Genomic DNA, 15,350 nt, shown 5'->3' with positions numbered 1-15,350 from the left:
GATTGGGTGGGGTCTTTTCCTTTCCAGCATGACTATGCCCCAGTGCACAAAGGTAGATCCATAAAGGCATGGTTGAATGAGCCTGGTGTAGAAGAACTTGACTGGCTCGCACAAAGCCCTGATCTCAACCCCATCAAACACCTCTGAGATGAACTAGAATTACTGCAAGCCAAGCACTTCCCCTCCAGCAGCTGTCTGATCTCACAAATGATCTGGATAAATGGGCTGAGATTCCCACAGATACACTCCAAAATCTTGCGGAAAACCTCCCCAGAAGAGTGGAAGCTATTAAAGCTCCAAAGGTGGGACGGACTCCACATTAATGCCTATGGATTTAGAATGGAACGCCATCAAAGCTCATACTGATGTCAGTGTGTAGGTGGTCAAAAGCTTTTGCCCCTGTCCCTCGCCAAACAAATGCAGGTGCAACAGATTTACAGTTTATAAATAAACTAAGCAACTAACAGTGAACGAAAAAGATACTAGAATGTTGACTAGTGACCAACAGTCAGCTATGATGCTTTTTTTCTGCGATATGCAGTAATTAAACAACTTTTTTTTGTATTTGAACACTGATATTTTTCTGATAAGACACCTAAAACATACATTCACAATTATTAATGGCATAACGTGTGGGTTATACAAAGCTGAACCTGCAAAGGGCAGAGGTAGTGAAGGTGGATGAGTTTCTAACCATCCAAAGCCACTCAGTGCACTCACAGAGCAGTAAAGAAGACAGTGCAGACAGGGTGGAGTGAGTGGAGGGTGGATGCAGGGTTTGGAGATGGTGTCACTGCCAAAAAGACAAGAGGATGTGAGCCAGTGGTGACAGATGTTAAGAATTTCACTCTGAATTCTCATTATTAATTAATTAATAAAAATCATTAACCATCTAATCAGTGAATGAATGTTTTTAAAACTAACAATCAGCAGGAGCCACATTAAAACCCACCGTAATGTAACAGTCTGGTTATACCTAATAAGGGCGACAGCTAATTTAAGTTTGTAGTTTTCTAAATCTGCAGAATTGGTGTTTGGATGAAATGGTTAGATGACGACATTAAGAAAACTCAAGTGTTAATACTGGAGGCTACGCAATCAACCTGTTCTTACAGGCACTGTTTAAACAGGCTCTGCACTGGTTCATCCAATAAGCTCAAGATCTATTCCCAATAAAAAAGTTACAAGCAGTTCTCTTTTCACATTCTGTTTCTATACTCGTATTTTCTAATTCTGATTCTCTCTGCCTCTCCCTCCCTGAGTCCTTGGAGAAACAATTACTCAGTACCTCACTGAGGGTAGAACTGTTACACAAAAACAAAACAAAAACACAAAACAAAACAAAAACCTGAACACTGAAGAACATTTTCCGGCGTTACCATCAAAATGATTTGGCAGCTGATTAGTGCATGGACTCAGCGGCGTGAGCTGCAAATGACTCGTGTCCTAAAATCACACCAGCGCTTATTAAAATGCAGAAACACTGGGCGCCTCTGGCTAATGGAAGAGCAGACGAGAAGCGTTCGTCTTCCAATCACTCTATTTTTCATCCCACTTCTTCGAGTTCATGTGAACTTTTCAAAAACATTTTTTCCAACGTTTTTATGCATGATTTAAAAAAAGAAAAGAAAAAAAGAAGCTTCTAAGCTTCTTGTGGACCTTGCAATCCCCCCTCCCTCCTTGGCACTTGATCACATCTGCCAAGCTGTCACACTGAGTATCAGCCATCATTAACAGAGAAACCAAGTAGCTGCTCTTTACATGGACAAATACATAGAATTAACGGCTCTGTCATGGTTTTTAGCATGTGAAGACGGCTTGCTTTGAAATGTCGGCATGACCCCTCAGTACTCATCACTTTCTAAGATTTTTTTTCCTTTTGCCTGGGGGATTGAACTGGCAATCCTCCAGCCACTGGTCCACTTGTATAACCCTCAAACTGCAAACAGCCTGCACCCAATTTGCCCCAGTATGCTCTTCACTTTGTAAAGTTGTATCACTTTGGCTCACGTATTGAAAGTTCAGCTGCAGTTTACCAGTCTGTGTGAGCAGCGTGCAGACACAAACTGCAGGGCCCCTCTCTGGCCTTCTGAGACAGATCAAGCCCACAGATAAGTACTGAGAGCGATAAAGTGAGGGATGGAGGTGGAAAGGTAGATAAGAGGGGTATTCTCAAAGCTGGAGGGAGAAATGGTTTGGAAGGAAATGAATAGTTGGAGCTAGAACAAAAAGCACGATTCAGGAGCTACTTTAGAAACTTGGAAACTTCTTCAAAGTTCGCTGTGCAATTTCTTTCCCCGTGCTCAGCCCCCCGCCATCAATTTATTTATCCATTTTTATCTAATCTCTGTACTTTAGACTGCCCACCCCCCTCCATCTACACATAGCCCCGCATTGCACTGCTCCCTCCACCTCCAATTTAATCCAAAATGCCCAATTTGAATTATGTTTATTAGAACTCTCGCAGTGGAAGCAAGGGTGAAATGAATGTGTTTCTGCCTTTCGAGCATCTATGTGTCTGTCTGTGCGTGCATGTTGTACGGCTGCAGGGAGGGTGCTTGTATATTTTAAGAAAAAACTTTGGAAATGTGCAGGCTGAATGCAAATGAGTCACCTCATAAATCACATTTTTTATATTTTGAGCTTCAGTGCTTTAACGTCTAGAAGGAGAAAGCGTTAAGCTGGGGGGAAGATTCAAAAACATAACCTTTGCGACAGCTTTTCGTCATCAGAGGTGCTGGGATATCCACATCTGCTAACATCTTGTCCAAAAAATTCAGAAAATGGTGTAATTCATTCCTAACTCCTCCTACATTTGAATATCCTGTGTGTTACTCTCCTCCCCTGGCCTTTGGGCATATGAAAGGGATGGAAAAAAATGAATGAAAGGGAGGGGGTAAAGAAAAAAAAAGGGTGAATCGCATTCGCATTGCTATTTCCTGCATTTCCACGCTTATCTTCTCGCACATTAAAGTAAAAGGTGCATGAGAACTGTGCGCTATTTTCTACATTAACTTTTGTTTTTTTTGGAGTTGCAAATTCTTTCTTTGACAAATCCACCGAGCAAAAAGGCGGCATCTAAAAGCGATGACGCATTAGTTTCAGTTGGCTGCATATTTCTTCGGGGTTGTAGTGAGTAATGCTCTTTTCACATCAAAGCATCGGTGCTGCCAAGTTATGCGCTTGTGCCGCCGAGTGAAGGCAGTGGTGGCATCATGGCCACCAGTGAGAAAAGTCAATTTAAAGTTCTATTTGGCCTCGCACCTGCTTAGGAGACGGTGCACGTGTCTGTGTTTGTGTATATTATTTTTGTGAGTGTGTGTGTATGTGTGTGTGCGCACGCATCTGTTAGTTTGGGTCTCGAGTTGAATCAAGTTGTAGCAGGAACATTGGGTTGATGGGGGACTGAGGCCTCCTCATCCATATTCAGTGTTTGCTAGGTTCTGCTTGACTTCTCACTCACACACACACACACACATGCACGCGCGCGCGCACACACACACACACACGTGCATTTCGGTGCACACAAACACAGCAGGATATATGGGTTCTGTGTATCTCCTTCAGTCTAACCCCCCTTTTCACTTTTCCTTCCTTCCTTGAATCCCTTAATCCTTTGTGAATGAAAAACTTCCAAGCAACCAGTCACCAACTAATCTGAAGTTTGATGAATGGCCAAAATGTTTTGCAACAAATAGAAATAGCAAGCGCAGAAATCAAAGGACGTGATGACAACAATGAAATTTTTTTTTTTTTTTGAGCAGAGGGGGCTCTTTTTGTGTATATATAAATCTGTTGGGGGAAAAATGGTAAACAATATTTAATATCATTGATATTAAATCAAGTGATGCCGCTTGAGTTGGCATTAACTGAGGCAGAGGAATGGAAGTTCAAAAATGACTCGGTGGAGTCAGAACTTTTTACCACAGACATTGTGCTGGTGGGTCAACTGGAACAGGTTCCATGGACTTCCACCAAAAAAAAAAAAGCTTGCACCACAAATTTGCTGGGCCCAAAGCTGATTTTAATAAACATGGGAGGTGCTGCCGTGAGAAATTCACTAATGACTGGCTGATGTACCAGACAGATTCTGTCTGCAATGATTTTCATATCAAGGAAATTACTTGTCAAACCTGTCAAAATGTGAGATCGCTCTCACAAGGCATCCAAGGCAAACTGGCTCCATGCTGGCACTGACAGCAGTAGCACAGGCTCTGTAATGGTAAAAACTAGCTAAAAACTCATCTGACCTCTGTAGCCATTTGTGGGCTTGAGCGTATTCGCCAAAAATACAATGAGTATAACATCTTTGTTTCTGCCAAATCAATCAATCTTTTTAAAAACAAAATCATGTTTTACAAAACTGAACAAAAGTTTCAGGCAACCCCTCATTTCTTTATATTTTTGCTCCAAGGACCAAGACTTTCTTGTAAATGTTTAAAGTGGTCTTGAGCAATAGTTGTCCAGGATTTCTGAGGATCTTTTAAAAATTTTCTTTAGACTTTGGCTGCTTTTTCATTCATTTTTAGTCCCGTCCTTGTGCCCGACCACATTCAGAGGACTGTTTTGTTTTTTGATCTGATCTATGAATCACTCAAGCCTAAAAAGGCATCAAACCTAAGAGAACCGGTGTTGTGTCTACACTTAGACCACTTAACAAAGAATCATTTTAAAATTGTCTTTTGTCTTTGTTACTAGCAACCTGTCACAAAAACACGTTTTCCTCTGGTTTCTTTAGTTACATCTACAAAGACAAATAATCATCAGTATGTTTGGGAAAGTTCAGGGGAGACGTAGCACAGTGAGTGCCTACAGCCATCTGTGACACATGTTCTGGGCTCTTTCATGAACGGTTTAGGTAATTAACACCAGCATTAACTTTGACAGCTATTTCTGATTTCGTTTTAGTCAACCAAATACCATGAATCAACTGTAGACTAAATCTACAGTTCACTCAATCAACTAAAATGTAACGTATAACAGTTGTTGTGTTTTTACCGGTGAGAGTTTCTCCACACACTTTACAAAGCTTTACACTTTATCCGGGAGCTTCCCCCTTCCTGTTTTTTGGCGGCAGATCAAATGTGCGCATCTAACCATACTGCAGATTACTACCGATCAGTTCACTCACTTCCAAACTCATTTTAATGCAAAACTTATTTAGTTCTGATTAGTTCTCATTTTTATTTGCTGACAATGAGTTTCAATACATTTCAAAGTATTAAAAGCATTCCTGGATAGAAAAGGACACAGTTAAGCTCTATCAGTCTCCCCAGAGCCTGAACCTCAACATTAGCGAAGCAGTGTAGATCATGTGGACAGAGAGCGGAACAAAAGGCAGGTGACGTCCAAAGAAGAGCTTTGAATGTCCGTTAAGAAGCCTGGAGAACTATTCCTGAAGACACCTTAAAGAAATGACAAGAAAGCTGCCTAAGAGATTTAGGGTTGTGTTGAAGAATAAAGGTGGTCATAACAAATACTGACTTTCAGCATTTGACAGTTTGCATACATTTTAATAAATCACCACCCATTTCCCATTTTCTGAGCAAAATATAAGCAACGAAGGGTGACTAGAAGTTTTTGCACAGAATTGTACGTCTGCCAGTCACTGCTGCTGTTACTAACTCTGACACTGCAGTCAGAAGTATAATAGTACTAAAGTATAGAGCTGCAGTTCAGACTACAGGTGTTAGAGCTATTCTTGACACTACGGTACATCTACTACCATCACTGCTGCTCCCATTGACGCTATTCTGCTGCTAATGGAGCGAAGCCTGTAAGCAACGTTAGACAGACAACCCATTCTCCTCCAGTAATATCCCAAACACAGCCCTTCCATTTGATGATCCATTTAAGCAAACTCTTTCTGCCACCACTGGGAGTTCAGGCTGTGTTGCAGAATAAAGGTGGTCATACCAAATACTGACTTTTGAGTTTGTTAGAATGACAAACCGTGCAAACGCTTTTCTTATTATATGTTGTCAAAGGAGCTTGCAAAGAAAAGCGTCTGAACTTCTTTAAGTTGCTTGAAGACGTTTCACCTCTCATCCGAGAAGCTTCTTCAGTTTTAAGGTCAAATGGTGGAGAGTCCCAGATATAAACCTAGTGGGAGTGACCCCCCACAGAGGGACAAAAGGACCCCCTGATGATCCTCTAATCGCCTGAGCCAAGGTGTGAAACTGCGTGTGGGTCCCAATCAGCCAGAGTTTCGGGTGTGTTCATTGTGAAACCTGGCCCCACCTTATCATGTGAATTCCTGAGGTCACATGGCCCAGGATGTGAGTGGGTGTTAAGGCGTCTGGGAAGGGATCTCAAAACTGGATTATAGATGGCAGAGAGTTGGTGTCGTAAACCCCCGCCTCTGTTCAAAGATGGTCGCTCACAGTGGACATAGATGGCTTCTTTCACTCCTCTTTCAAACCATCTGTCCTCTCTGTCCAAAATGTGAACATTGGCATCCTCGAAAGAGTGTCCTTTATCCTTAAGATGCAGATGGACTGCTGAGTCTTGTCCTGTGGAGGTGGCTCTTCTGTGTTGTGCCATGCGCTTGTGAAGTGGCTGTTTGGTCTCTCCAATGTAGAGGTCTGAGCATTCCTCGCTGCACTGTACAGCATACACCACATTGTTAAGTTTGTGTTTTGGCGTTTTGTCTTTCGGGTGAACCAGTTTTTGTCTGAGCGTGTTGCTGGGTCTGAAATGCAGCGGGATGTCATGCTTGGAAAAATTTTTCCTGAGTTTCTCTGATACACCGGCTACATAGGGGATGACAATGTTGTTGCGTCTGACCTTCGGCTCAAGACTTTTGCACATTGCTGTGCAGCGATAAATCTGTGTAGTACTATTTTGTGTACGTACGTCTTTGTATTTCTTGTTATTATCCCCTGTTTAAATATGCACTGTGATGTGTACTCTATGTATGTTGTCAAAATTGTGCAGGCTAAGTGCATCAAAGTGATTTTAAAAATTAATGAGGGGGATTAAAGCATCTACATCTTAAAGCTCAACATTGTGTAGATGATGCAGAAATCTGCTCTCATTCTCTCTGACCCTCTCTGTCTCAGCCGTACACACACACACACACACACACACACACACACACACACAGGACATGATAAAAGTCACTTGAAATACAGAAGCTGGCCCTGGGCTGCATGAATAATGCAGCAGACTGGCACTCTCATAAACTTTATACCTCCTATTGCTCACACACACTCACCTCCCATAGCCAACACACTCCTCACACATCTCATTAAGTCCTGCTGTTGGACTGTTGAGCGACCTGATGAGATTCCTGCCGTTTTTGACAAACACATTGCCATGCATGTGCTCTTGCTTATATATAATGTAGATTACTTCAAAAGCACTTCTTCTTGCAGTAAAAGTTAGGGGTTGAGTGTTGGAACAGATGGTAGCTGGGGACAGATGTTGAACTTTATCTTTAGAGAAGTTTTTAGTGGCCAGCTTGCATGATTCAGCAGCAAGATAAGAAAGTAAGTGTGTGTTGATAAAAAGTTTTCTTTTGTGTGTGTGTGTGTGTGTGTGTGTGTGTATAGTCTTTGTATTTCTTTTACTGTGAAGACACTTGGTAAGCACAAGAGCTTGTAAAGCACAGGCGGTGAAGTTTACTATATACTGCCATGAAGCAAAGTACAGTTTTTAGAAGGTTTTTTTTTTGTTGTTGCCAAGTTCTTCCTCTGTGTTTTGTCCCTCTTCTGATGTGAGTAGGAAGCTACCATGGCGAGATCATAGTGTGGAACAGCAGCACAGAAAAAGCTTTGAGGAAACTCCGGCCACATGACGAAGGGGAAGACTGCAAGAAGCAGCAAGGTGCCACTTTCAACGACAGCAGCTGCAAACACATTCAAACCGTCGTTTCTGTAATTATTATTAGACGTTAATTCTTCCAAAAATCTTTAAAACAAGGAGAAATTAAGTTAATTTTTTTGCCTGTTTCTGTTTGCTTTTTCTTCTGTTCCTCATTCTCAACTCTGACACTGTGGGTCGTTTCCCCACTTCTCACTTCTCAACGTGCTTTTGAATGACAGAGGACTCGGAGAGCTGCGATGCCATCACCAGACTGTTCTTCATTCCAGGACGCACATCTGTAACAACTGCAGGTATAGATTGTGGACTCTTTAAAGTGTTATTTAAAGTAAGTCCTAAAAGATGTGGGAGGCTGTATGTTTGTGTAACGCTGTGGGGCAGCCTCAGCTCAGTATTAAATGTCAGCTGAGAGAGAGTGGAGAGAAAACTATTTTCACCCAAACAAATTCCGTATTTTGACTTTTCTAACTTTTCTCCTAACAATAAAGCCATCGCATTTGCAAATCAGCTAATTTCACCTACTTGCTGTGAGCCTCTTTAAGCATGCTTGCTGTAAAAGTGTTGTAGTTTGACGTGCCTGCAAAACCAAGAGCGGAAGCTGATGCAAACAATGAAGTAACTTTAAAGGCGTTCTACATTTTAAAATGCCAGATCTGCTGAATATATGGCCTTGCATTTATTATTATTTTTTATTTTTTTAAGGATGTTTTACACAGATTGTGTGTCTGGTGTTTACATATTTCAAATACAGTAAGGCTGTGTGGAAATACTGTACAGCATTTGCACATCACTGATCCTTTGATGTAGCAAGTTTTCGATATTTGTAACTACTTTCCTGCCAAAGTTTACTTTCCTGTATTTATTTAAAAAATTCCCTGGTCCCTTGACTTTTTAAATCCATTTAGATTTATTCTTGCTGTTAAGTAGCTGCTGCTGCTTTGAGCTGTAGCTGTTAGGTGCTTTAAAAACAAAAAAAACATGATTGGCCTCTGTGCCTGCTGCTGCTGCTCGGGTTTGCTGTAGCAATGAGGTATGTGGCTCTATTGATGATGTTAGTGGAGCAGTTTTTTCTATGGGTTGCCAGATCCAGGGAGAACTAAACAAAGGAAGCCCTGGCCATGTTTATTGTTGACCAAAAAAATCTCATTGTCAGTCAGAACTTGTACAGATTTCTTACTAATTCGACTATTTCAGTGCTTAATGAAATATGTTGCTGATCTTTTTTCTTTTTTCTTTTTTCAGTATCATGGATGTTTGAGATTCCCACTTAGCAACAATATGAGCATTTTTAATCCATAATTGATTTTGATTACATTTTAGACCACATGGGTACACTCTAACTGACTTATTGTAACTCTGTTTGACTTTCTCCTATTGGTACTTGTGGTGTTGCTACCACAGCATGCGTTTTCTTTTTCAAATCTAGTCCAAACACACGTCTAAAATAACCGATGCCTCTGGTTATTGCAGCCATTTCTATTTCTGCATTTCCATCAGGCGCTGCAGATTTGGTGTCCTGCGGGGGTTCAGGTACGGTCAGGCTCTGGAGCACCCAGCACGCCCGTCTGGTAGGACAGTTCACGGCCCACGAAGGGGACCTGGGATCTATTGTAATAGCTGTCAGTCCCTGTGGAGAATATTTAACCACAGCTGACAGGGAAGGGACAGTCAAGATATGGGACGTGAAGGTGGGTTTGTGCACAATTTTGTATATTGTGGTGTTAAAAAAAAGGAGTAAAAAAGAGAAAATGACGGAAACTGATGAAAACAGAGCCCGAGGGTGGGACAGAGATCAAGAGGCAGACTTTAATAGACAGTGAAGAAAGAGTGGACCCTGAATATTTCCATTAAATCAAAGCGTGTTGTTCACTCTGAAAATGACAGCCCTGCCTGTCATTGTGAAGTCTCAGCAGCTTGCTGGAGTACAGTGAAGACAGTCAATCATTTAGAAAATCTCCCCTGATGGATTAGTGGAGAGAGGTAATGCCTCCATCCTCTTTATTTTTTTAAAAAAAATATTATTTTAAAGCAGTAGAGGCCATTAGAAATGGATGAGATTTGTAATTGATTCCTTTTTTAAACAAAAGATATTGTTTTTGTAGACCACCTCGATTAAAAGAGGAGTGATGAGGAGTCATCACATCATCAGTAATGTCATCCACGTCCACTGAGATTCAGTTCATCACACGAGAATGTCCCACGCGTTTGGTCACTGAAGAGTTTTCATACCTCAGAGAGGCCTTTCGACTTTTTGACTCTTGTTATGAAGACTTGGATCGTGCCGTCAGTATGAAGCATAGCTGCATCACTGTCATGCTCATAATCACAGTAAAAGAACACCCTCTCGGGTATTATTGCCACAATATTCAGAGCTCAACTCTCTGTCACAGTTTATAAGGGGATGAATTCAGATGGGTACGTCTCAATTGGCTTCCAGTTTAATTTATGGAGATTTATGTATATATAGTTGAAGCTGGGCAATCTCAGTGCTCTGGTGGAAATTCTGTCCCTTCGGCTAGTATTGAGCGCACCTCAGAATCAGCTGGATAACTAACATGATTGCACAGTACAGAGTTGTGCGCCCAGACATTTCTCAGGTCAGTCGCAGGTGTCACCTTAAAATGATGTGCAACTTAGTTAAATAAGTTTAAAGTATTTAAAGTAACTGAAAATAAATGTTTTGTGCTTAAATTGTAACTCTTAACACTGAACTTAAATCTTGTAGTTATTAGGTACCCTCAGTGTTATCTTATTGTAACACATGAAACTCCTCCTATCTGAAAAGGTTCTATAAATAATAATGTAATTATAATGTTGCCTAGCAACCACCTAAGAATGGATAAAATGATCCATTTGTAGCCTTTATGCAATATCATCACTTTATAAAAGCATTTCATTTCAGTTTCAACAGACCAAATATAAATGATTAAAATACCAAACTATGATTCACCAGGTGTATAAACTGTAACTTATACAGTGGGGCAAAAAAGTATTTAGTCAGCCACCGATTGTGCAAGTTCCCCCACTTAAAATGATGACAGAGGTCAGTAATTTGCACCAGAGGTACACTTCAACTGTGAGAGACAGAATGTGAAAAAAAAATCCATGAATTCACATGGTAGGATTTGTAAAGAATTTATTCGTAAATCAGGGTGGAAAATAAGTATTTGGTCACCTCAAACATGGAAAATCTCTGGCTCTCACAGACCTGTAACATCTTCTGTAAGAAGCTTTTCTGTCCCCCACTCGTTACCTGTATGAATGGCACCTGTTTGAACTCATCATCTGTATAAAAGACACCTGTCCACAGCCTCAAACAGTCAGACTCCAAACTCCGCCATGGCCAAGACCAAAGAGCTTTCGAAGGACACCAGGAAAAGTATTGTAGACCTGCACCAGACTGGGAAGAGTGAATCTACAATAGGCAAGCAGCTTGGTGTGAAAAAATCAACTGTGGGAGCAATCATCAGAAAATGGAAGACATACAAGACCACTGATAATCTCCCTCGATCTGGGGCTCCACGCAAGATCTCATCCCGTGGGGTCAAAATGATCATGAGAACGGTGAGCAAAGATCCCAGAACCACACGGGGGGACCTGGTGAATGACCTGCAGAGAGCTGGGACCAAAGTAACAAAGGTCACCATCAGTAACACACTACAACGGCAGGGAATCAAATCCCGCACTGTCAGACGTGTTCCGCTGCTGAAGCCAGTGCATGTCCAGGCCCGTCTGAAGTTTGCCAGAGAGCACATGGATGATACAGCAGAGGATTGGGAGAATGTCATGTGGTCAGATGAAACCAAAGTAGAACTTTTTGGTATAAACTCAACTCGTCGTGTTTGGAGGAAGAAGAATACTGAGTTGCATCCCAAGAACACCATACCTACTGTGAAGCATGGGGGTGGAAACATCATGCTATGGGGCTGTTTTTCTGCCAAGGGGACAGGACGACTGATCCGCGTTAAGGACAGAATGAATGGGGCCATGTATCGTGAGATTTTGAGCCAAAACCTCCTTCCATCAGTGAGAACTTTGAAGATGAAACGAGGCTGGGTCTTCCAACATGACAATGATCCAAAACACACCGCCCGGGCAACAAAGTAGTGGCTCCGTAAGAAGCATTTGAAAGTCCTGGAGTGGCCTAGCCAGTCTCCAGACCTCAACCCCATAGAAAATCTGTGGCGGGAGTTGAAAGTCTGTGTTGCTCGGCGACAGCCCCAAAACATCACTGCTCTCGAGAAGATCTGCATGGAGGAATGGGCCAAAATACCAGCTACTGTGTGTGCAAACCTGGTAAAGACCTATAGAAAACGTTTGACCTCTGTTATTGCCAACAAGGGTTATGTTACAAAGTATTGAGTTGTATTTTTGTTATTGACCAAATACTTATTTTCCACCCTGATTTACGAATAAATTCTTTACAAATCCTACCATGTGAATTCATGGATTTTTTTTTTCACATTCTGTCTCTCACAGTTGAAGTGTACCTCTGGTGCAAATTACTGACCTCTGTCATCATTTTAGGTGGGGGAACTTGCACAATCGGTGGCTGACTAAATACTTTTTTGCCCCACTGTAAGTTACAGTTAACAGGTTATAAGTTTAGAGGTTTTATTTACTCTGCAAAACTAACAAGCCAAAGCAGTAAATGTCAGACATTGATTAAAAATGTACTTCATCTGCTTTAAGATGCCAATAGAGGCATTCATGGCCAGTTAGGTTACTACCAACCTTGGAAATGCTATCTGGGCCAAAGAGGACATCATTAGCTAATATGATTTTGTGGGTTATACAGGTTATCGTGGAAAAGTCACCTTTTACAGTGGGATCTCACTTTCATTGTACACTCCAGCTGCGGCAGCTCTGTCATTAAAAAGTTTACTCTTCAGGAGCCCCAGCTAAACATAGCCCTAAGTCTTTCTTTGAAAAAAGCATTCATCTCACTCTGTTATCTATGTTAAGCAAAAATATTCACAACACAAATCATCTCCAAAAAGTCAGATCTTTCCAGAATTTTACTGCACTGTAATATTAGCACTAACTAGCTTTTCTGCAGTGCAATATCAAGGATCTTCCTTTATTTCAGGCTTCTACATAAATCATCAGCTCGTGAGGTTTCATTCCATAGAATGCACAACACACTTCTCGCTCAGTCTTTTGGCATACCATAATCACCTATTATGTACTACATACAGTTTTATATGAATTAAGTACCTCAGTCTTTTAGTCATTTTTTATGTCTGCCTGCAAAATCTATGGTCACCAATAAAACACACAAGAAGTGGTAATGAGAGTGGTAAATCTGCCACTGTTGCCATTGTAACCTGCTGTGTGATTTGAGAAAACAGAAAGCTTAGCAACGGTAACTATGGGTGGCAAAGCTCAGCGGTTGTGTAATGATCTGTTCCTCTGTCCCTCAGTATTATTGCCTCACACCAGGTGAAGGAGTCAACAAAGAACTCCCAAAACTGCTATCTAGTTTCCATCCACACCTCGACCACGTGACTCACCTGGAGATGTGTTTACATGGCGATAAGCTCCTCCTCCTCTCGGCATCGTCAGACTGCAGTCTGGCTCTCAGTTACCTGCCTGGAGAGACCGTCGGTTTTTTCGGACAGGTAAACAAATGCACACAAGTGCAGCGTCTTGGGTTACGCAACACAACCTGCAAGTGTGTAATAAAGAGCTGGTCGGATGAAGATATTGTTCGGTGACACAGTGGCAGGCTAACGGCCTTATATCCTCACACTTGAAATGTAGAGATGTTCAGAAGGGCTCTGATAAAGCCTAACCTCCCTCTCTGCAGCATGCTGGTGGTTGTTAGCTTCCAGTTGACAAAATGAATGTGAAACCTACCATCAAGCCATGGTTAGGCGTGTGTGTGTCAAAAGAGACTCATGTGAAGTTAGCCTGCGGCGGTGTCTGCTGAGTGTTGCTTCATTTGAGTTTGCCTCAGGCCCACACACTCATTCAGTCGCACACACATTCACACAAATTCACTCCTATGATTTCATAAGAATACAAAGAACTGCACAGATGCATGAAAGCTAATACATTTACAGGCTCTCTACATTAAATTTCATGGTATGGAAATACGCTGCTTTCCCTAATATAATGTTTTTGAGGCAATAGAAAAAATTCAGTGCATAGTTCGTGTTGCTTTTTATACTTTAAGAAGTATTGTGCTACATTTTATTAATTCACGAAGCCTCATTAGATAACATTGTTCAGTATTTCTCAGGTTCTGCAAATAATACATATAATTTTACAGCCATGAGAAAATACAGACAATAACACAATTAATAATAATCCTGCAAACTCTAGTGTCAAAATCCAGAATACTCTTATCAATTCAGTGGAAAAGTCTTGGGGCTGCAAGGTCATCTTGCAACACAACACACTCGAATATTCTGCTCATCAGTGCTGTGCATGATCTGTAGAGTGATCCTTGGTGTTTGGAGAGACCTGGAACGCAACAGCCGCAACAGGAAGCGGAGCAGGACCAGAGTGACCGAGGAAGGCAAGAAAACACCGGACTAGAGATCACCTCTGGCAAGCAGCGAGACTAATGTTAACCAAGGACACGACTCTCCTGCAGAGCGAGGACAACTGGGGATAAAGGATCAGAAAAAGGCCAAAAGAGACAAAAGAGAAACTAAAGTGGTTGCAAGAGGAACTTTATTTAGCTGATTTGAGTTCTACATGATTACAGTTGTTTTATTCCTGGACTGAATAAGTACTTGAAAGAATGAATAGTTTGCTTACTTTAAAAAAATACACTGTAATGGTTTCGCTAAAGAAACTACAACATGTGTGCCAAATGAGTAGAAGAAAAATAAAAACACTACTGAATTGTAGCGTTTGGGCATTTTATTTTTATCCCTTAGGATTGTGTAGTGTGTGACAGTAAGTCGTCATGAATGCGTTTCATATCTGCAAAGAATGAAAACATTTAAATTGCTCCCAGTTCTGTGATTTTTATCACCAATAATGCTTAGAAAAAGATACTTCGTGAGATTACAGTAATTATTTTTTTGAGGTTGTTCTGTGTTCTAATACAAAAGTCAGTAAGAGTCGAGACAGCATTTACTGGTGTTCTCAGAGTCACTCTTCCAGTCATTGCCAATGCAGATTTTTAGGCTTTATGTATTTGACACCATACTTTGATTTTGCTGTTGTTCTGTGTCTTGTAATCAAAAGTTCATGCCACTAATGCAGATGGGACTGACCTGGGAATGACTGCTTGTGTGAAATCAGAAAATCCATCCATCAGTCCATGCATCGATAACTGATGATGTAACCGCTGAACTAAACCTTAAAGAGGTTGCTGAGTGGATGCGTTTTTTTTTTGTTTTTTTTTTGCCTCATTTTGCAGTGCATCTGACTGTATATTAATCATGTTCGTGTGTACAGTTTTTCACCCAGAAGCAGGCAGTTCATTAGTAACTGGCAGTAAACAAGGATAGAAGAGATGGCTCCCATCCTTTGCCTGACTGGCCTTTCTCTGGGGCACTTGTTCTTCT

At 41.3% G+C, this 15,350-nt stretch overlaps 1 protein-coding gene across 1 annotated transcript in view; it reads left to right on the top strand.

The window, feature by feature from the left end:
* The window catches only part of LOC147314286 (cilia- and flagella-associated protein 337-like), a 39,662-nt gene extending 24,880 nt beyond the window's left edge, over positions 1-14,782 (top strand). The window contains exons 12-16 of the mRNA XM_086262788.1: positions 7,726-7,827; positions 8,046-8,117; positions 9,322-9,512; positions 13,248-13,445; positions 14,268-14,782. Of these exons, the coding sequence (XP_086118914.1) occupies positions 7,726-7,827; positions 8,046-8,117; positions 9,322-9,512; positions 13,248-13,445; positions 14,268-14,396 (692 nt within the window). The 3' untranslated portion in view covers positions 14,397-14,782. The remainder of the gene's footprint in view (positions 1-7,725; positions 7,828-8,045; positions 8,118-9,321; positions 9,513-13,247; positions 13,446-14,267) is intronic.
* The last annotated feature ends 568 nt before the right edge of the window (positions 14,783-15,350 follow it).

Source organism: Aulonocara sp. 'chitande type north' Nkhata Bay, linkage group LG14, assembly GCF_057382095.1.
Source record: "Aulonocara sp. 'chitande type north' Nkhata Bay isolate Kocher_YH1m ecotype deep benthic linkage group LG14, A_spYH_male_GT1.1, whole genome shotgun sequence".
In the NCBI taxonomy this organism is placed as follows: domain Eukaryota; kingdom Metazoa; phylum Chordata; class Actinopteri; order Cichliformes; family Cichlidae; genus Aulonocara; species Aulonocara sp. 'chitande type north' Nkhata Bay.
This window is presented reverse-complemented; position numbering and strand designations above follow the sequence as displayed.